We start from the raw sequence: 21,871 nt of genomic DNA, 5'->3' as shown, positions 1-21,871 counted from the left end.
CGATACTCTTTTCGGCTCATCGGCACACTACTCCACGAATCGGAATAACTATCCGCTACTAAATCTACACTACAACTACATTAACCTCATTAATCTCACCAACAATTCCATTAATGAGTACTGTACAGGCGGAGATCACTTCCCGGCTAGCGGAGTATCTCAACAAACCGCCGAATCCCAATCTCACTACGTCGCTAGTGGCATTTTACAAGCGCAATAACTCATGCGATGCCTTCACAGTTTACGTCAAGGCTCTCGGCTTGAGTGACCCTAGCCAGGCTAAGCAGATATATAATCTCATAAATGATAATGTACACAGACTTGTGCCGACTGCTGTACCAGAAATACCGAGGCCGGAACATTCTACCCGAAGAAGAATGCTCCCCATTAAGTATGAAGACCATGATGGAGAGGTACCCACCAACATCAGCCAACCCAAATTCAAACGACTTATATCCACCAGCAAGTCACACAAGCTCAAGCCCCGAGTGAAGTTGGAATATGATGATGAAGAAGAAGAAGAAGAAGAAGAAGAAGGAGAGGACGGAAGTGGAAGGCCCACAGCTCCGTTCAAGTTCAAGAAGATCAAACACGAAGATGCCGTGAGACTCAAGGACACTTTGGATGATAAAATAGTCAAGTTGCATAGTACGGAGTACAAGACGATCAAGATGGAGCCACAAAGGTTTGCTGGTCCCAACAATGTGGTTGTAAAGTCCGAGCCATCGCAAGAAGAGTCAGTAGTCGACAGCGATAGTGCGTTCAATGCCCTCAAGCAACAGGATGAAGAGTTCGATATCAACATAGAAAACGATCGGGAATGGTATGCTTCGGAGGAGTATGATGGTGCAGCCAAGGAAGATTATGATGATGCAGATTCCTATGTATCTACCAATACCAATACCAAGAGTAGACCCAGAACAAACACAAACACCTATAGACATTCAAACACCCAAGAATCAGGAGGACTGTTTGATCCACTTACAGGAGAGTACATTGACTATGATCATTCTACTAATGGAGGACTAGGCGACCTATCACGTATCTCACTATCGGCCACCAACTTTGTTCCTCCGTTTCTTGAAAGTTCTAAACAGTACTTACAACTCCTGATTGGAGGAGTAACTGTAGGAGGTATAGGTCCAACCATCAGCCCTGTACGTGATTCCACTTCTGAGTTGGCAGTATCTGCTAAGAGGGGAAGCTTTACTGTACGAGATAGAAAGATGAAGAAAGAACGAGCCAAACAGGCACAGGATCGGGCCGGAGTAAAGGGCTCTAGAGTAGGGAAGGAGAATGTTCTTGGAGTAGACGATGAAGGAGAAGGAGAAGGAGAAGGAAAAGATTCAGCGACTAAGGCTGAGCCACTAACTGCCGATAGGTATACCCAGATCCAACTCCAACGGAAGTCATTACCGGCCTTTACAGTCAAACAGGAGTTGATCCGTACCATAAGAGAAAATCAAGTCACCATAGTCATAGGAGAAACCGGTTCCGGTAAGACAACCCAATTGGCACAATTCCTCTACGAAGAAGGATTAGGATTCAATAAGGGTAATGGCAATAAAAAGATCATTGGATGTACACAACCTCGTCGTATGGCTGCTATGTCGGTAGCCAAGAGAGTCAGTGAAGAAATGAACTGTGAGATTGGGCAAGAGGTCGGGTTTTCTATCCGATTTGAAGATAGAACCGATCCCAATAAAACCAGTATTAAGTATATGACCGATGGGATCTTACTAAGAGAGATATTAGCCGATCCTCTATTATCTACTTATTCCTGCATCATTATGGATGAAGCACATGAGAGAACTTTAAGTACCGATATCCTTTTGGGATTATTTCGGCAATTGATTAAGAAACGAAGAGATTTAAAAGTCATAGTCACCAGTGCCACCATGAATGCCGATAAGTTTACGCGATTCTTTGGAGATGCACCTCAGTTTACTATCCCGGGAAGAACATTTCCAGTAGATATCATGTATAGTAAACTGAGTAATTCTGATCATGTTGAAGCAGCCGTTAAACAGATCTTAACTGTCCATCTACAACTGAGTACAGATAGTGGAGATATTCTAGTGTTCATGACAGGTCAGGATGATATTGAAACAACTTGTGAACTTCTACAGGAGAAACTAGATCTTTTAGATAACCCTCCACCTTTGGATATACTTCCTATATATTCAACATTACCACAAGATTTACAGAAGAAGATCTTCAATAAGTCCGATCTGAAGAGGAAAGTGGTAGTGGCTACTAATATAGCCGAGACTTCATTAACAGTAGATGGAATTAAGTATGTTATAGATACAGGATTAATCAAATTGAAAGTATATAATCCCAAGTTAGGGATGGATACTTTACAAGTAGTACCTGTATCATTAGCCAATGCCAATCAAAGAAGTGGAAGAGCAGGTAGAACAGGTCCTGGGATAACTTATAGACTCTATACAGAAAACGCTACTGAAGATTCGAGAATGTATAAGCAACCCATTCCCGAAATCCAAAGAACCAACTTGAGTAATATTATGCTATTATTAAAGTCCCTTGGAGTCCAAGATATAAATAGCTTCCCCTTCTTAGACTCTCCCCCCAAGGATCTCTTAAATTGTTCATTATACGATTTGTGGTCCATCAATGCCCTTGATAACTTTGGAGAATTGACTCCATTAGGAAAGCAAATGATCGAGTTCCCTATCGAGCCCACTCTCGCCAAACTCATAGTCCAATCACTAGAATTTAAGTGTAGTGAAGAGATAGTCACCATAGTGTCGATGTTAACAGTTCCCAATGTATTCTATCGATCCAAGGAGAGGAAACGAGAGAGTGATATGGCTCGAGAGAAGTTTATAATCAATGAGTCTGATCATTTGACTCTATTGAATATCTATAATCAATGGGAGACTAATCTTAAGAAAGTAAAGAACAATTTCTCTAGCATTAACAGTTGGTGTACTAAGAACTTCTTACAGTTGAAGTCTTTACTTCGTGCTAAGGATATTAAGAATCAATTGTTACTTATTATGAAGAAGAATCGTATGCCTATAACCAGAAGTAATGATGATACCATAATTCGGAAATGCTTATGTTCTTCCTTCTATCAGCAACTGGCGAAATTGACTAAGGTCAATGTTAATGGACAACTTGAATTCATTAACTTACGTCATAACTATATGAAGATGTATTTACATCCTACCAGTTCATTAATTCTTAACAGCAGCTTAAGTACACCATATGTAATCTTTCATGAATTGGTCCTCACCAGTAAAGAGTACATGAACTTTGTAACCACCGTGGATCCCCTCTGGCTATTGGAGTTTGGATATAAATTCTTTGATATCTCTGATGTTAAGACGAAAACAAAAATAAGAAATGAAGTGGATTTCAAATACATCGATAAGGAACTGGTTAAGCAATCGTTGGAATCGGATCTTGAGATGTTTCAAAAACAACAGAAGGCAAAGGCAGATAAGATGAAACAGAGATCTACTACAGGCAATCGAATTGAATTTAAAAGAAGAAATATGGGCCTCTAACCCCTGGGTGTTATCTATATTAAGTATGAGAAATCTTATATACAATTCTATTCTATACTGTAATACTGTAATACTGTAATACTATTATGTAATATACTTTTAGGACTCTTAATGCAAAATAATGTTATCAATAAGTCTGGCACGTCCAACGCCATCCTGTTTAGGTGCTACAACCGCTAAGGTTATCAAAGCTCCAGTACCGGGTTCAACATTTTCAATTTCATCCAAAGTTTCAGGATGATTAATAGATACATACTCTGTTTTGAAAGTAGGATTTGAATCGAGAATACTATGGATCTCATGTAAGATATCCTTTGAAGACACCACACTATTCTTAGATTCATAGTATTGCTTTCCAGTCTGTAAGGACTTATATATTATAGAAGCTTCTTGTCTAGTTTGAGGTGATAAATATTCATTTCTAGAAGACATGGCAAGACCATTGGTCTCTCTCAAAGTAGGCATAATCTTAACATTAGTATCGATTAATAAATCCTTAACAAGATTCTTAATAACAATACATTGTTGAGCATCCTTTTGTCCAAAGTATATATTAGTAGGTTTAACTACATTCAATAATTTAGTTACAACAGTGGCTACACCTCTAAAGAACTGAGGTCTGGTGACACCTTCTAATTGTTCAGAACAACCTTTAACAGTTACAAATGCACCTCTTTGCTTACTTATATCAAGTTCGATTCCAGACGGGTACATTTCTGAAATCTTGGGAATGAATATAGCATCAACTTGTTTAGTATAATTCTTAAACTTATTAGCTAAAATATTCAAATCTGAGTCGATGGTTCGAGGATATGAATCCAAATCCTCATGAGGAGCAAACTGTGATGGGTTAACAAATATAGACACTACAGTATTATCATTATCCTTTAATGATTGATTTACTAATGAGCAATGACCATCGTGTAAGGCACCCATAGTAGGAACAAACCCTACAGACTTACCGTTTAATAAGCATTGCAACCTCCATTGTCTGACCTGTTGGATGGTCCGGAACACCTTTATAGACTCTGCTATAGTCATAGTCTCGTGATATTTACTGCAATATACCTTTACTCACTATGGCTAAAAGTATGGGGTTAGCTGAAAAATTTTTTGATGATCTCCGTCGCACCGACTCCCGGTGGCTGCGAGATTGAGATCTTGTGAGCGGCTCAGCTTCTTATATATACCGAGCTGTCTGACACCAACAAATGTGACAAATGTGACATATGTGACAAATATGATTTATCAGACAAATGTGACATATATGACAATAATTTTGACAATTCTGACAGTGTATGTTCCTCAGCATTCTGCTAGGAGTTTTGATATACACTACTAAATGTTACAGTTTACTAGTAAAGCTTATAGACTACTAAATAGTTACTTTTACATTAGAGTGGTAATGTAGAACAAGTGTATCGAACATTCTCTGTCCCCACAAAATTCCAACTTCTCTATAAAGAAATAAAGATATAATATAAGGTTGGTTTGCGCTACCACACATACACAACCCTGATATGGAAATAGAGTGTTCGGAGTTGATGTCTTTGTGATCACATATCATTAATTCCGTTCGATAATATTGACAAAGACGGAGATTTAATTCGAATGCCCATGATTATACGAGCTGTAGCACCTCGGCCCACGGGTTTTACAAATGTTGCGGTTGCTGATGGATTCTTCCCGCTCAATCACAGCATGACAATTTTCCCCAATAGACAATAAATTTGTTCTGTGCTAATTGGGTTTAGACAGTCTTTTGTATCCGCTATATATAAATACTAGCGATAATTTTGGGTATACTATGCGAGTTAAATTGTGGGGGAAAAACAAAACCTACTTCCTCGGATAAACAATTTTCAAATAAACCATATATATATATGGACATATATATACGTATATAGAGAACGATACAAGTGTAAGTGTTGTTTGAAATTAAAAATTTTATCAACAATAATTGTAGAATGTCGTCGTTCACTGTAGAGAAAAAGACTACTGAAGCTTACTGGCCAAGACGTCCTGGTAGTACTGTTTTGGCAGATGATAAATTGACTATAGTATACAATAAGTTTAAGACTACAGCATCCATACCTTCTAATGCTGTTCGCTATAATCTTATATTTGCTCATGGAACTGGAATGAACAAAGCTATATGGACTTATATTATAAAGAAATTGTATGAATATTCTCAGAATTCTAATGGGAAATGGTACTTAGATTCATGTTTAGCCTTTGATGCAGTATCCCATGGTGATTCAGCTATAATAAATCAAGGAAAGATTGGTTGGGTATATCAATGGGAAGAAGGTGGGAAAGATTTACTTAAAGTATTGAAACATGAAATGCATACAACTGGAGATTTTCAAAATAATTTAACATCAAGAAACATAGCCATTGGTCATTCTTTAGGAGGATATGGAGTTGTTTTAGCAGGCTTTTATGATCCTAATGTTTTAGATTCTATCATCCCAATTGAAGGAGTATTATATAGTGATGATAAATCATTGACTAGATTTACCAAATTATTTTCAAAGATTGGAAGTTTGCTAATGGATACGTTTGATTCTGAACGTGACTTTAATGATTACTATAGAGTATATTCCTTCTATAAGACTATACATCCAGAAGTTATGAATGATTTTTTGCAAGATGAGCTCATTACCGTAGTTGAGAATGGGGAAACGAAATATAAGAGTAAGACACCTACCAATGCACAAATGGCTTCATATCTTGGATCTACGTTATCTTTGAAACTAGTAATGCTGCTTTATCCTTGGTTAAGAGTTCCAGTTTGTCATGTGATTGGAAGTGAAGCTAAATGGAACCCGCCAGAAACAGCTCCATACGTTAGAAGTACCATACCTAAAAAGTATTTAAGTGCAACCTACGATATTCCTAAAGGAGAACATTTGGTTCATGCTGAGCAACCAGATTATACTAGTAAAATCATTGAAGAGTTTATTTTAAAACGTCAAGTAGATTTTGAATCTGAAAAGGTTACCTCCTACTCAGAATTGAAAAACGGTACCGATAGAAATAAATTAAAAGAGATAGAATTTGGTAATTTATTAACCGGTAATTTTGCCAAAGTTTCTGGATACGCAGATTCTATATTTTCTAAATTTTAGGTTTAGAATAAGCCATATAATTTTATGATTTAAATATATTTATAATAATTAATTTTTTCTGTACCACTTTCCTTATAAGTTTCACACGTGACTTTCTTGAAAAATTTCTTTTGTTCTTCTTATATGTATGCAGGACCAAATATCATCTCATCAGTAATTTTTTTTTTCAATTATGATAAACCCAATACCTGTATAATTCTAAGTACAACGATAGTAAAGACAATGTCAAGTTCAAGAAGTTTAGTTATCTCATATGTGCGTGCGTACTTGTCACGAGACGAGTCAATGTCTAAAGTTGTCAAGGCTTTAGATAAAGTCATTGCTGATGAGTCTATAGAAATAATTGATGTCAAGAGCGATTTGGAAGGTATAATTGAGGGCAAGGAAGAGAGTTCAGCCAGCAAGTCTGACTCTGAAGAGTCTTCAGAAACTGGAGAAGAATCTGGTTCAGACTCAGACTCAGACTCAGACTCAGACTCAGACTCAGACTCAGACTCAGACTCGAATGATTCCTCCGACTCAGATGATTCCTCAGACTCAGACGATTCCTCAGACTCAGACGATTCCTCAGACTCAGACAGCTCTTCAGATTCAGACTCTGAAGCTGAAGATGATGAGGATAAAGAAGATGCATCTAAATCTGAAGATACTACAAGCTCAAAGGAAAATGTAGAAGAGTCAGACAGCTCAGATAGTTCAGACTCGGACAGCTCAGACAGTTCAGACTCAGACAGTTCAGACTCAGACAGTTCAGACTCAGACAGTTCAGACTCAGACAGTTCAGACTCAGACAGTTCAGACAGCTCAGACTCGGACTCAGATGTTCCAGAACAATCAGAAAAACCAGAAAAACCAGAAAAACCAGACTCTGACTCAGACAGTTCAGACAGCTCAGACAGCTCAGACAGCTTAGACTCCGATTCAGACAACTCAGACTCAGATTCAGACAGTTCAGACTCTGATTCAGATTCTGACAGTTCTTCAGACTCAGATTCAGACAGTTCTTCAGACTCTGACTCTGACTCTGATTCAGATTCTGACTCAGAATCCGACAATGGTAAGAGAAAGAGAGACGACTCTGATGATGAAAATGTCGATATTAAAAAGCACAAATCAGATTCATCACAAACCGAATCAATATCATCCAACTCATCTTCCCCAGAACCAATTTCTGCTACTCCAGAACCAGAATTGAAACCAGGACAAAGAAAGCACTTTTCCAGAATAGACAGAAGCAAAATTAGTTTTGAACATGATGCTTTACAAGACAATACCTATAAGGGAGCCGCTGGTACTTGGGGTGAAATAGCGAATCAAAAATTAACTCAAGTTAGAGGTAAAGATTTCACGAAGAATAAAAATAAGATGAAAAGAGGTGCATACAGAGGAGGTTCCATCACTTTTAATTCCGGTTCATACAAATTCACCGATTAGAATAGAATATATAGATTGAACTGTATACTGTAAGATATCCTATGTAATTAGATAGATCAAATAGAAGTTGATTTGTTAATATGTAATTGAATTTAGCTTAGTATATATAATTACGAGCGATCCGAGGGCAGCAATATAAGACTTCCGGGGGTAGTGTGCGCACAACCCGCCACTCTTCGCTAGACCGGATATTAATATATATATCTTACAAATATGATTTTTATTAAAGATTATTAATTGTTACTTCTCTTTAAGAAATTGATTCTTCACTAACCAACTAACAAATCAGATAGACTTACAGACCATGTCCAGAAGAAGTGACGGGATCAACTATGCCGAGTTGGACCGAGGTAATTATTCAGACGATTCTTACGATGAGGATATGGACGAATCGGGAAGCAAGAAGAAGGATGATGACTATTCCTATGGATCTACTCGAAAGAGAAAAGTCGGAAATAATACTAAACCAAAAGCTCCTAGTCGTAAGAGAGTCAAAGAAGCCGTAGAAACCATCAATTCCGAACTTCCAGACACTCCTGTATCTGATGATGAACTATTAGAATTTACACCTGATATCCCTGCTGATTATATTCCTGATGCAGTATCTAAAGCATTTGGGAATTCTGATTTTTCATATTTAAAATTAAAACCTGATCATTTCTCTCGACCTTTATGGATATCTCCAAATGATATACGAATTATTTTAGAATCATTTTCTCCATTAGCAGAACAAGCTCAAGATTTTTTAATTACAATTGCTGAACCAATATCGAGACCATCTCATATTCATGAATATAGAATTACTACTTATTCATTATATGCTGCTGTATCAGTAGGGTTAGAACCTGATGATATAATTCTGGTATTAAATCGATTATCAAAAGTTCCAGTTCCAGATTCTATAATCAATTTTATTAGACAAGCTACAGTATCTTATGGTAAAGTCAAATTAGTTTTAAAACATAATAAATATTTTGTAGAAAGTACTCAAGCAGATGTATTACAAACATTATTAAGAGATCCAATAATTGGACTGTTTCGTATATCTTCAGCAGAAAGTACTATAAGTAATGGATTAGTTCAATCATCAGCACCAAAACAAGGAGATTTAGTTATACCTGGTACAAAAAAGAAAGATGAAACCACGACAAATAATACTGAAACTGAAGAAATCTTTGCATCAGTAGTTGGAGAAAAAGATGATGATGATATAGATACAGTTCATTCATTTGAAATTGCAAAGGATTCAGTTGAAGCAGTTAAAAAAAGATGTGGAGAAATAGATTATCCAGTATTAGAAGAATATGATTTTAGAAATGATACAGTTAATACTAATTTGGAAATTGATTTAAAACCTTCAACACAAATTAGACCTTATCAAGAAAAATCTTTAGCTAAAATGTTTGGTAATGGTAGAGCAAGATCAGGTATTATAGTTCTTCCATGTGGAGCTGGGAAAACTTTAGTAGGAATTACTGCTGCATGTACAATTAAAAAATCAGTAATTGTATTATGTACTTCTTCAGTATCAGTAATGCAATGGAGACAACAATTTTTACAATGGTGTACAATTCAACCAGAAAATGTGGCAGTATTTACTTCAGAAAATAAACAAATGTTTTCAACTGAATCAGGTTTAGTTGTTTCAACTTATTCTATGATAGCCAATAGTCAAAAGAGATCTCATGATTCAGAAAAAGTTATGGAATTTTTAAGAGGTAGAGAATGGGGGTTTATTATTCTTGATGAAGTTCATGTTGTACCTGCAACTATGTTTAGAAGAGTAGTTACAACTATTGCTGCTCATTCTAAATTAGGTCTTACTGCTACATTAGTTCGTGAAGATGATAAAATTGATGATTTAAATTTCTTAATTGGACCTAAATTATATGAAGCAAATTGGATGGATTTAGCTCAAAATGGTCATATTGCTAATGTTCAATGTGCAGAAGTTTGGTGTCCAATGACTTCAGAATTTTATCAAGAATATTTAAAGGAATCTGCTCGTAAAAAAATGTTATTATATATTATGAATCCTACTAAATTTCAAGCTTGTCAATATTTAATTCATTATCATGAAAAGAGAGGTGATAAAATTATTGTATTTAGTGATAATGTTTATGCATTACAAGAATATGCTCTTAAATTAGGTAAATCATTTATTTATGGGGCAACTCCTCAACTGGAAAGAATGAAAATTTTACAAAATTTTCAACATAATGATGAAGTTAATACTATATTTTTATCTAAAGTTGGTGATACATCAATTGATCTTCCTGAAGCAACTTGTTTAATTCAAATATCTTCTCATTATGGTTCAAGAAGACAAGAAGCTCAAAGATTAGGTAGAATTTTACGAGCTAAAAGACGTAATGATGAAGGTTTTAATGCATTTTTTTATTCATTAGTATCAAAAGATACTCAAGAAATGTATTATTCAACTAAAAGACAAGCATTCCTTGTTGATCAAGGTTATGCATTTAAAGTTATTACTCATTTAAATGGAATGGAACAATTACCTGATTTAGCTTATTCATCAGATAGAGAAAGAAGAGAATTATTACAACAAGTATTATTAAAAAATGAAGATCAAGCTAAATTAGAAGTTGGTGATGATATAGATACAAATTTTATATCTGATTCAACTCGTTTAAAACTTGAAAATAGTAGTGCATCAAGAACTGCTGGATCTTTAGCAGGTTTGGCAGGAGGAGAAGATATGGCATATGTTGAATATGGTAAAAGTAAAAATAAAGAATTAAAGGAACATAATCCAATAATTCAGAAATTATATTATAAGAAGGCGAAAGAGAATAAGGAAACTAAGTAAATAGAAATTCTTAATATAGTATATAAGGATAATGCATTGATAATTGAATTCAATTAACTAAAACTAATTTAACTAAGAAAAAACCAATTATCGTATTTAATTATGCCAATAGGTAACATCACCAGGATGTCAACTAGTAATAAAGTCTCCAAAGTCATCATCAGTATCATCACTACTATCAGAAATAGTAATCCTCATATTATTATTATTATTATTATTATTATTATTATTATTATGAATATTATCATGAATATTATTATTATTCTCATGATCAATGGGGAATAAAGTGAAATCAGAATTATCATTAATTGAAAATTGTGCCAGTTGCTTTTGAATATCGAGGAGTTTACATTCATACACATATTGTTCTTCTACATTCCTAAATCTTCTCTTATAAAGATTTAATGATTCACTAAATCCCAGACTATCATTACTATCTTTAAGTTTTAATCCAAGTGCTACTAAAATTGGTGCATCTGCATCAGGAAATATTTTAAATGGCTGATAGCCTGAACTTGGTAATTGAGTTATTAATTTATAATATTTAGCTGATTCCTTTGACATTTGAATAGTTTCAGGAAAATTACTAGTAAATAAAATATTAATATCCTTAATATCATGATCTACATGAGGTCGAGGATTATACCAAACTTCTGCCCAAGATTCTTCACGTTTAACACTTGTAAGACTACCAACTCCGGGCGGTATAATTATTTCATTATATAATTCTAATTTAGCTCTTAAACATTCATATGGTTTACGAGGTGTATCAGATACTTGATCTTGATTAGATAAATTTATAGAATTAGCCCATTTTAATGTATCAGTAGAATGAAGTCTAGAACCTGGCATTGATGAAAATAATCCTACATCATCTTGAACAACTTCTTGTTCAATTAATCTTAAATTACCCTTCCATATAATATTTGACTCATTAAGATTCCATTTAGATATACTTAATTCTCCTGGTGGAATTGGGAATATACATACTTGTGTGGCTTCAAATAACGTGGTGGAAATTAAATTTGTATTATACAGCATCTCTCTCTCACCTCAGTTTACATATACTATATCAATTGTGTATAATGTCACCACACAATTATGAAAATTTACTTATTTTAATATAAATTATGAGTTATCACCACTAGAATCATAATCAGTTTACTTAGTCGAGAGACATTTTTGGGATCAATCAATCAAAATGCGACATCTACCATACATCATACATACATACACTAGCATGATGTATGCGACATTCAACTACACCCACTGACAATTGAAAAGGACGTGTATATGCTCAAACTGACCATACATTTTTTTCATAATTTTTCAAGTTAGTTAGTTAACTACTAAAACTATACGAACTATACGTACGAATAAGTACAGCAGTTTATAAGAAATATGTTGAGTAAGGTCGTGTCGAGAAACATAGGGATATTCCGTGGGTCAGTTTTTAATGGTGTTGGAATCAACCCCATGGCTGTTTCTACTCGTTTTAACTCTGATTTTACTAAGAAATTAAATACCAAAGATGAATCAAAAAAGAAGTCTAAATCTAGTATAAGTGATATAAATGACCTTTTAAATAGTTCCTTGGAACATACAGATTCTAGTCTTTTCAAATCTAAATCTAGTCAATATATTAGTATGGATTTAGTACCGCAACCAAGAGATACAGCTAAAAAGGTAAAGATTTTAGGTCCATCAGCTGGAAGAGCTGTTGATGTTCAACATAATGGATTAGGTAGGGCATTTGGACAACTTCGTAGATTGACTTTTGATAATAGAATTAAACATTTTCAAAGAGTACAGGAAAGACATATTCGTCCTGCAAAATATAGAAAACAAAAGAAGAGAGAATGGTGGAGAAATAAGTTCTCTGATGGATTTAAGGATTTAATGGCTCAAGTTACTGATGCTAGAAGAAGAGGTTACTAGTTCTGGATACAAGAATAAGTCATAAGTAAACCAGAATTATAAACATATCCCATAAGGTGGATCATAATTACTCAAACATCTATTCTATTACCATCCATTGACCATCTACTTTCCCCCCTTCTCCCCTCCCCTACATACATGCCTTCTTGTATATATCCCCATTCGGGTTTGTAAATACGTTAATACACATTACACATTCTATTTTTGATATTTAGACCCCTTGCCTAATTGGGAGTGGTATCTCAGCCTTGTTCGTATCAATCACCGGGTAGATCTATCTTTTTTTTTTTGATCTCTAAGGCACCCTGGGTAACAGAGGAGTATTTAGGAATTGCACTGTTTTCACCACCGCACGGAGTCAGTAGCAAGAAGTCAGATTCAGAGTCAGAATTCACGGTGAAGTTCTCACCAATTGCCATACACGTTAAAGTATCTACACATAAGTATCTACCAAAAATATTACGAGTAGTGATTGATTCCGAACGTGGCATCGCATAGTAATGAGTAAGCATACCGGATCTACTACTACTTCCAGTAGTAATTTAGAGACTCCGAGAGGTGGTATACCTGCTATAACAGGAGATATAGATTTTACAAAAGCTATTCATGTGTTTCCGGAGCAATTGAAACCATTCCGAAGTAGTGTATTAGCTTATAGCGCATCTTTCTTATCTACATTTATTGGATTTCCGTTAGATACTGTAAAGACTCGTATGCAAACACACAAACATTTTACAGGATATTTTGATTGTATAAAGAAATCATATATGCATGAAGGAATAAGGGGATTTTTTAGAGGTATTTGGGCTCCTTTAGTTTCTACATCATTTTCAAAATCTTTAAGTGTATCATTATTTACTGCCGTAAAACCTTATACTTATGATAATCTTTATCAAAGTGGTGGACCGGAATTACATCCATTTTTACGTAATATCCCTGTATGTTTTATTTCCGGTACTATAGCTGGAGGTGGGGTATCATTATTTGCTTGTCCCTTTGAATTTACTAAAATTTATGCTCAATTAGAAAGATTGGTTCATAATAAATCTCTTAGTCAAATTCCTAGTAATTTACAAACTAGTAATCAAGAATTAATTAATAATTCTACTATAACTATTGTTAAACAAATTATAAAATATGAAGGAATTGCTGGTTTATATTCTGGATTTAAATATCATTTCTTAAGAGATTCTTTATCTTCTGGATTTTATTATTCAGTTTATGAATCTATGAAATGGTCAATGAATAATTTTATAAATAAAGATCCAACTAAATCTTCTCAAATTTCTATATTACTTGCAGGTGGTCTTTCTGGTGTATTATCTTGGATCTTTATATTTCCGGTAGATACCACAAAATCTTTAATTCAAAAGGATGTGGTAACTAATATTTTACGTCGAGAACAGGGGTTACCTCCTTTACCTCCTAAACAAAGAAAATTACAAAAAATTGAGGCAAGACTATATAGAGGGCTTGGAATTTCTGTATCTCGATCATTTCTTGTAAATATGGTGTTCTTTAGCACATACGAGGTTGCCATGGCCTATCTTGCTTAACTTTTATTTATATATATACATTGCTAATTTATAGACTTAAATAGACAGGTGATTACCGCTTTCTTGTTCTACCTCGAGTACGTAAATCTTCATCGTGGTCTTGGTCTTGGTCTTGGTCCTGTTCCTGTTCATGTTCATGTTCATGTTCCTGTTCATGTTCATGTTCCTGTTCATGTTCATGTTCCTGTTCATGTTCATGTTGACCCTTTCGATGTTGGATCCTACTACTTCTTCTAGGTCCCTTAATTGTAGCATCAGTTGCAAGTATTTCTTCAAGAGATCTTTTCATAGGTGACTTGGATCTTGTTCTATTGGCAGGATGGTCACTGGACTCTTCGTATTTCAAGTCAACGCCCGACGATAACCTTGATTCCGAGACTGGTAAAGAACTGACTCTTTCAGGAATATCAATTTTATCAGCAGATTTAATATTGCGTGTTCTGCCACTTCGAGTTTTAGGAATGTCTAGAATTATAGCTTCTTGTGGTTCTGTAGCTTTGGACTTTCTGCCTCTACGAGTTCTAGGTTTCGAGACTTTGGGACTGACTTGTTCAGGTTGTTCATGTTCAGGTTGTTCATGTTCAGGTTGTTCATGTTCAGGTTGTTCTTGTTCAGCTTGTTCAACTTCGACTGGCTCAGACTTAGCCACAGTCTGATTCCTGGACCCTCTAGTTCTACGACTTCTGGATGAAGAACTGTCGGGTTTGGCCTCATCTTCCTGAGATGCGTCCTTTACATCTTCATGTTTTACTGCTTCAGGTTGTGAATCTTTCTCTACTCCAAATTCATGACCATTCCTTAATCTCTTGGCTTCAATGGGGAAGTCATCGATGTCCAAGCCAAGGAGTATTCTCTTTCTCTTGGGTTGGATTCTGGTGGTTGGTTTAATTTCAGATTTATCTTCAGGTTTGGATTCAGAGTGCTCTTGAAGATCGAGAGATTCTTGAGGTTCTGGAACTTCTGGGGCTTCAGTGTCAGCCACTTGTGACAGTTTTGCTACTTCTTCCTGTGCTGTTTCTTCTGTTACTTCCTCTGCTACTTCTTGTGCTACTTCAACATCCGCTTGGTCAATAAGTTCTTCATCGGCTTCTATAGAAACTTCTTCTACTTGTTCTTCTTCTTTGATTTCCTGTTCAGTTTGGTCTTCTTCAGTCCCGGCAGCTTCGGTAAGTGCAATTTGATCTGGTAGTATTTCCTGTTGGACAGCCCCTTCTACAGCCCCTTCTACTGCCTCTTCTTTGGGCTCTACTTCAGGCTCTTCTGCTTCTACAGCTTCTTCTTCTGCTTCTTCCGCTTCTTCAGCTTCTTCGGCTTCTTCGGTTTCTTCCGCTTTTCTCACTTCCTCAAACAGTTCTTCAGGAACCTCTTCTTCAACTATTTCTTCCGCCGCATCTATCCGATCTACGACTTCCTCGAGTTCCTCTACAGCATCAGAAATAACATGACTCACATCTCCTTCAACTGTGTTTTCAAATGCGTTTTCAACAGACTCCAAACTTTCTTGAGTATCTCTATCTTTATCCTGACTCTCATCTTGTCCATCAACATCGTCAACATCAGTCAGGTGGTCTTGTTCAGTAGTGACTTGATGATTTTCCCGAATATCTTCATTAACAGAGTCTGGTACATTGACCACTTCTCCTTCTTCCTCTTCATCTTCCGACTCATCCTTATCAATTGCCTGCAATTCTGGCTTCAGAACCCTTTCAATTCCATTCTTGCTGCTACTTGAGGTGCCTATCCACGATAAAGGATTCAAGATACTCTTCAATCTCTTAAAGCTACTACCTCTACTTGCACTTGCACTTGCACCTCCAATATCTTCAGCTTTACGCTTCTTCTGTCCTTGACTACTACTACTTTCTTCACTTATATCTTCTGCTACTGCATCATATTGTATCTCTGGAGTTGGTTCTATAGAGACAGGTACTTCAATCGAGGTGGGGGTTATGGCTTCTTCATACTCATTTTCAACGACAGTTTCTTCATCCACGTATGCCTGAGTTGAAGGACTATCTGGTTCGATGATTTCACTGGGATCCAATACTTCTTCGTTATCTTCATTATCTTCATTATCTTCAATAGGGCCATTAGTTACCAGTTCAATGTCTTCATTAGGAATGTCTAGAGAAGGCTGTTCTTCGGCAACTTCTACTGATTCTTCAACTACATATGAGGGATGAAGTACAGTCTCAGACTCAGACTCAAGCAAGACCACACCATTGTACTCTGTAACAGTCTCATCTTCGCTTTCAATGACTTCTTCCACAGTGAACTGACTCTTGTGTGTCTGGTCTGATTCTTCTGGTGTTTCGTTAGAAACTGCAGCTTCAGCATCTTCTACTTCAGCTACTTCAGCTACTTCAGCTACTTCAGCCTCTTCTTCCTCTCTATTCTCCGCTTCTTCCACTACGGTTTGATCTTCCAATATCGTATCTAATTCCGGCACTTCTATAGCACTTTCATCAATTGTATCATGATCAAAGGTGCTTTCTATAAGAGTATCCAAATGAGGAATATCGATATTAGTAGACTCATATGTGTCAGGCTGTGGCTCATGAAGCTCATCAGCATTGAGCACTTCATTTCCAACTCCAAATACTGTGTCTACTTCTTCTACTTTGGAGAAAGGAGGATGCTGAAGCTCAGATTGTGAAGTTTCAGTTATATCCTCAAGATGTGGAGCTTCTATATGAGTTATATTGAAATCAGTGGCTCTAGATTCATCCATGTGACTGAAATCATCAAGCAGTAATGGTAAATCTGGTTCTTTAGCTTCTGCAGTATCTACAGACTCAACTGGAAAGTTGGAATTATCAGTTGGAGTAATTCCAGATTCAACAGGACTAATTCGGAAGTGATCAAGTGATTCTGATTGTGAAAGTCTGCGTTCTTGGTGGACCTGTTCAACGTCTTCAACTACAACTTCATTGAAGTGGTCATTGTCGTGGTAATTATTATGATCATTGAAATCATCATTGAAATGGTCTATTGCGGGTTGCACTGTAGCTTCGTAACTCTCGGCCACTTCTTCCAACTTGTAATCTTTGTCCAGGTCATATTCTTCTATTATTTCTACTGGTTCTGTTTCTGCATGTGCATGTGCAGCTTCTATATGCTCTTCGACTTTCTGTTGTTGTTGTTGTTGTTGTTGTTGTTGTTGTTGTTGTTGTTGTTGTTCATGTGGTTCCTCATCGACAACAATGTCTTGATCTGGCTCAACCAATTCAATTGGCACAACTGGTTCAACTAGTTCAGTAGGCTCAGCATCTTCAATGGATGTATCCTCAATTTCTTCTACTGGCTCTTCTGCAACTGGCTCAACTGGCTCAACTTCAACTGGCTCGGCTTTCTCAATTAGTTCAGCCTCTTCCACGGAGATTTCTTCATTGTCTTCTACTATCTCTTCCTCTACTATCCCTTCTTCCCCTTCTTCTGATTCTGCTACTTCTACGAGCTCTGCATCCTCTTCCTTCTCTTCTTCATCATCATCCTCCTCATCCTCATCTTCCTCCTCCTCTGGAAACTCTTCAGGTATAAGCCCAGCTAAAGGCGAATCCCTCTCTTCAGGATGCACAGGAGTAGAGGCAAGCAGATGTATATCATAACTACTCTCAATTTGAATCTCTGGCTCTTGAGATGTAGTTCTTGATGACTTCTGATACAACTCTATCTCAAGATCTGCCACGGAATTAAGTCGGATATTGAACTTCCGTTCGGTTTCCTTCAACTTTTCCAAAACAACTTCCGGTTCTTCTTCACTAACAGTTCTGAAAATAGGTAATGGAGGTCCTGTATCTTCATCAGACAGTGATTCATCTTGTTGTTGTTGATCATGATGAACTTTAGTATGAGGTACTGTTGGAAGTTCTCCATCATTTTCTTCATCTGCCAATGATCCTTCCGATAAGTTTTCATCTTCTATCTCTTGTTCAACATTATCATAAGTATCAAATTCATGAGCATAGAATGGTGCAGGAATAGGTGCTATTTCTTCTTGGATATCATCAGTTATCTTGCTCACTATGCTGGTTATATTGTCAGTCACTTCTCCATCGGCTGCATAGCCAGAGGCTAGGTTTGGATCTATAGGTATCATATTTGCGTTGTCTAATGTGTCATGAAGTTTGCTTTCATTAAGTACAGCTTCGGCTAGATTCAAAAGATCTTGATGAGCAAAGAGATTGGGTTCATTGTACGCTTGGCTGTGTGCTTCAAGCTCTTCTTCCTCCTGTTCATCTTCCTCTTCCTCTTCTTCATCTTCATCTTCATCATCCTCTTCATCCTGTTCCTCTTCTTCTTCTTCAGAGTCTATGATAATGACACTATCGTCAGAAGCATTGTTGAAGTCAGTAGGAGCAACACGATGGTCCATCTGTATATCCTCGTGCTCCTCTTCCTCTTCCTCCTCTTCCTCTTCCTCTTCATCTTCTTCTTGTTCGTCCTCTACTTCTTCCTCTTCCTCTTCTTCCTCTTCGTCATCCTCCTCTTCTTCTTCTTCATCAGCATTGTCTATGCCTTGATGAATCGCATGGGAGTGTGAAAGCGCCACATCATTTAATCTTGGTCTTCCATTAAGGATCTGGTACGAAGTTTGAACTATTTCAGAACTGGGTGGTTGTGAGAAGTACTGCAATCTGTTCATTCTTATATCGTTTGCATTTGAAGTGTCTTCGTGGTTACGATCTTGCTCTTCTTCGGCTTCTACTTCCAGCTCTTCTTCTTCTTCCTCTTCCTCCTCTTCTACTGATTCCTCTTCTTCCTCCTCTTCTGCTTCTTCTTCGCTTGCTTCCTCTTCGACTTCATGCTCTACCTCGTCATCCACATTATGTTCGCCGTATCCTTGATAGGCATTGTGTATCGGATGTAAAGAGTTGGTTATAATGCTAGGTCTTTTAAAAGGTCTAGAATCAACACTCTGAGGGTACTGAAGTCCAATATATCCATGGTCTTGACTGAATTCATGAGAAGTGTGGGCTGCACCAGATTCTTCCTCCTCTTCCGACGAAAGTATCTCCACCACATCGTCTTCTGGAGCTATTTGGTTGGAATAAGTTTGAGCATAAGGTACATAAGGATTGGTATCTTCACTATCGTTTTCATCCTCTTCATCTTCGTCTTGGTCTTCTTGTTCTTCCTCTTCATTCGTGTCTTCTTCTCCTAACAGTTCGGATTCATACTGTTGATTGAGATCATCGTCGTGACAATGTAACTCAGTGAATACTTCATGTTCTGGATGTATTTCACTTTGCTGGTTTGCGAATCCTGTAAACGTATAATCCTGTCTCTCTTCTTGGTCATCTTCTTCCTCTTCTTCTTCTTCTTCCTCTTCCTCTTCACCTTCCTCTTCCTTTCCACCAGAATCCCCTACACGTTCGAGTCTCTCCACCTCCACTCGTTCATTCTCTTCCAATGTGTCTAAGGCCTGCTTCAACTTATTAAAATTATCATCATACAATTTAGCTCGATACTTCTCTCGTAACTTAGTCTCTTCTTCCTGTCTAACTTTCTCCTCGTATAACTTTTCTTGCTGCAAATTTTGGTAATTTAGTAATTTCTTGACTCGATAGTCTACATCCGAGATCCATCGTACTATATCATCACTATCCTTTTGGATGACTGCATTATCTTTATTCTTTAATATTAATTGCTTTGAGTCCGATGCCCTCGGTACAGGCTCATCTTTATCATTATTGGAGCTATTTGACTCATTTTTTTTGGGACTAAAAGCCAGACTCAAATTTCGGAAACTCATTGTTTGACTTCCCAATTTAGGTACATCAATTATAGTCAATTAACCAGTAGCTATAAATGATTATTTTTCAATAGTTAAAAAGTGCTCTCGATATTGGACCTTTTGTTTGGGGTTTTTTCATATTGTGTGCAGGCTTTTTATGGCTCACGTGCGCGCCGCTATACTGGAAAAGGAAATGTAACTAAATTTTTGCAACCCTCTTGCATTATAATAATATATTATTATATTATTACTATATAATATTTTTAAAGTCTATACAGATTGAGAAATTGTTTCTAATGCCTCTAATAATATATGAGCCGCATCGGCTGTTTCTGCAAATGTATTATATAATGGTACAGGGGCAAGACGAATAACATCAGGTCTTCTTTCATCACAAATAATAGCATGATTATGTAAGAGCAGGTTAACTCTTTCCATAATATTCTTTGCCTTATCATCAAAATGTGGTTGGAAATTTATAGATAATTGAGCTCCTCTCTCTTGAGGATTCAATGGAGTTAAGATTTTAAATCCAAATTTATTCTTATCAGTTTCTGATTGTGGTAAATAAAATTTAGATGCTGTAAGAATATCTTGTAACATTTGTGTTAATTCTATACTCTTTTCACGTAATTTATTAACACCTCCTACTTGTTGAAAGATCTCTAATGATGCTTTAACTGATACTACATCAATAACTGATGGATTAGATTGTCTATAACTTAAGGCAGAATTAATAGGATCAAATTCTTCAAGCATCTTAAATCTATCAGTGGAATTATTCCCCCACCAACCGGCAAGTCTGGGTTTAAAATCTTGTTTAGAATTATTTATAGTATATTGTTCATGAACAAAAATACCGGCAATTGCTCCTGGACCAGAATTCAAATATTTATAAGAACACCAAGCAGCAAAGTCTATATTCCAATCATGTAATGATAATGGAACATTACCAACAGCATGGGCTAAATCCCAACCTACTTTAATATCAGAAGATTTGGACTTAATATGTTGAGTAATTTCTTTAATTTTAAATAACTGTCCAGTATAATATTGAATACCAGGAAAGCATACTAAACAAATTTCCGATTCATATTGTTCAAATGTAGCCAAAATATCTTCAGTTTTTAAATATGTCTCACCTTCTTTAACCGATACTTGAATTAAATGAGATTCATCATAACCAAATAATTTGACTACATTAAGAAATGCATAATAATCCGAAGGAAATGCTTGCTTTTCAAATAAAATTTTAGTTCTTTTACCTTGAGGTCTATAAAAATGAATCAATAAAGCATTCAAATTAGCAGTTAATGATCCTAATACGGCAACTTCATTCTCTTTAGCTCCTACTACTGGAGCAATTAATGGAACTAATGGTAAATCTATATCCACCCAAGAAGTCTTTCCAATACCAGGATGATTAAAATGAGACTCTACTGCACGAGCTCCCCATGCATCTAATTCATCATTCAAAGCCTTTCTAATTGATTTGGGCATTAATCCTAATGAATTACCACATAGATAAGTAGATTCAGTTGAATCATCCTCAATACCCAAGGACTTAAAAGTAGGGATTTCAAATAATTCCTTATATGTTGGATATTTGGAATCCAATTCCACCACTTGTTCCTTAGTAACTGGTGTCACCATTGATGTATATATTAATTGTCTTATACTTGTGGTCTTAGTAATGGTCTCACCCAAAT

The 21,871-nt window shown here is 36.2% G+C and overlaps 9 protein-coding genes across 9 annotated transcripts; 6 read left to right on the top strand and 3 right to left on the bottom strand. All coding sequences in view use genetic code 12, as the record gives it.

The window, feature by feature from the left end:
• Positions 1 to 33: 33 nt before the first annotated feature.
• RJT21DRAFT_118498 (DEAH-box RNA helicase) lies at positions 34 to 3,538 on the top strand (the record flags this gene model as incomplete). The annotated part of the gene is made up of 1 exon (XM_064881057.1): positions 34 to 3,538. The coding sequence occupies exon 1, from the start codon at positions 114 to 116 to the stop codon at positions 3,534 to 3,536; it is 3,423 nt and encodes a 1,140-aa protein (XP_064739208.1). The 5' UTR covers positions 34 to 113.
• Positions 3,539 to 4,630, bottom strand: PAN6 (pantoate--beta-alanine ligase). The gene has a single exon (XM_064881056.1). It carries the CDS (start codon positions 4,575 to 4,577, stop codon positions 3,645 to 3,647), a length of 933 nt encoding a protein of 310 aa, XP_064739207.1. The 5' UTR covers positions 4,578 to 4,630; the 3' UTR covers positions 3,539 to 3,644.
• Positions 4,631 to 5,424: 794 nt separating this feature from the next.
• RJT21DRAFT_118496 (triglyceride lipase) lies at positions 5,425 to 6,682 on the top strand. Its single transcript, XM_064881055.1, has one exon. It carries the CDS (start codon positions 5,504 to 5,506, stop codon positions 6,665 to 6,667), a length of 1,164 nt encoding a protein of 387 aa, XP_064739206.1. The 5' UTR covers positions 5,425 to 5,503; the 3' UTR covers positions 6,668 to 6,682.
• Positions 6,683 to 8,359: 1,677 nt separating this feature from the next.
• On the top strand, positions 8,360 to 11,227 carry RJT21DRAFT_118493 (TFIIH/NER complex ATPase/helicase subunit). The gene has a single exon (XM_064881054.1). It carries the CDS (start codon positions 8,406 to 8,408, stop codon positions 10,929 to 10,931), a length of 2,526 nt encoding a protein of 841 aa, XP_064739205.1. The 5' UTR covers positions 8,360 to 8,405; the 3' UTR covers positions 10,932 to 11,227.
• RJT21DRAFT_19891 (uncharacterized protein) lies at positions 10,996 to 12,078 on the bottom strand. Its single transcript, XM_064883681.1, has one exon. It carries the CDS (start codon positions 11,970 to 11,972, stop codon positions 11,061 to 11,063), a length of 912 nt encoding a protein of 303 aa, XP_064739204.1. The 5' UTR covers positions 11,973 to 12,078; the 3' UTR covers positions 10,996 to 11,060.
• A 201-nt stretch (positions 12,079 to 12,279) lies between these two features.
• Positions 12,280 to 13,098, top strand: RJT21DRAFT_118492 (mitochondrial 37S ribosomal protein bS21m). Its single transcript, XM_064881053.1, has one exon. The coding sequence runs from the start codon at positions 12,333 to 12,335 to the stop codon at positions 12,867 to 12,869; it is 537 nt and encodes a 178-aa protein (XP_064739203.1). The 5' UTR covers positions 12,280 to 12,332; the 3' UTR covers positions 12,870 to 13,098.
• Positions 13,099 to 14,444, top strand: RJT21DRAFT_118491 (uncharacterized protein). The gene has a single exon (XM_064881052.1). The coding sequence runs from the start codon at positions 13,370 to 13,372 to the stop codon at positions 14,423 to 14,425; it is 1,056 nt and encodes a 351-aa protein (XP_064739202.1). The 5' UTR covers positions 13,099 to 13,369; the 3' UTR covers positions 14,426 to 14,444.
• Positions 14,445 to 18,878: 4,434 nt separating this feature from the next.
• On the top strand, positions 18,879 to 19,775 carry RJT21DRAFT_118486 (uncharacterized protein). The gene has a single exon (XM_064881051.1). The coding sequence runs from the start codon at positions 19,371 to 19,373 to the stop codon at positions 19,587 to 19,589; it is 219 nt and encodes a 72-aa protein (XP_064739201.1). The 5' UTR covers positions 18,879 to 19,370; the 3' UTR covers positions 19,590 to 19,775.
• Positions 19,776 to 20,375: 600 nt separating this feature from the next.
• Positions 20,376 to 21,836, bottom strand: RJT21DRAFT_118485 (kynureninase). Its single transcript, XM_064881050.1, has one exon. The coding sequence runs from the start codon at positions 21,813 to 21,815 to the stop codon at positions 20,433 to 20,435; it is 1,383 nt and encodes a 460-aa protein (XP_064739200.1). The 5' UTR covers positions 21,816 to 21,836; the 3' UTR covers positions 20,376 to 20,432.
• Positions 21,837 to 21,871: the final 35 nt, after the last annotated feature.

The sequence above is a fragment of the Scheffersomyces amazonensis genome (assembly GCF_036850825.1).
Source record: "Scheffersomyces amazonensis strain UFMG-HMD-26.3 chromosome Unknown RJT21scaffold_2, whole genome shotgun sequence".
Taxonomy (NCBI): Eukaryota; Fungi; Ascomycota; class Pichiomycetes; order Serinales; family Debaryomycetaceae; genus Scheffersomyces; species Scheffersomyces amazonensis.
This window is presented reverse-complemented; position numbering and strand designations above follow the sequence as displayed.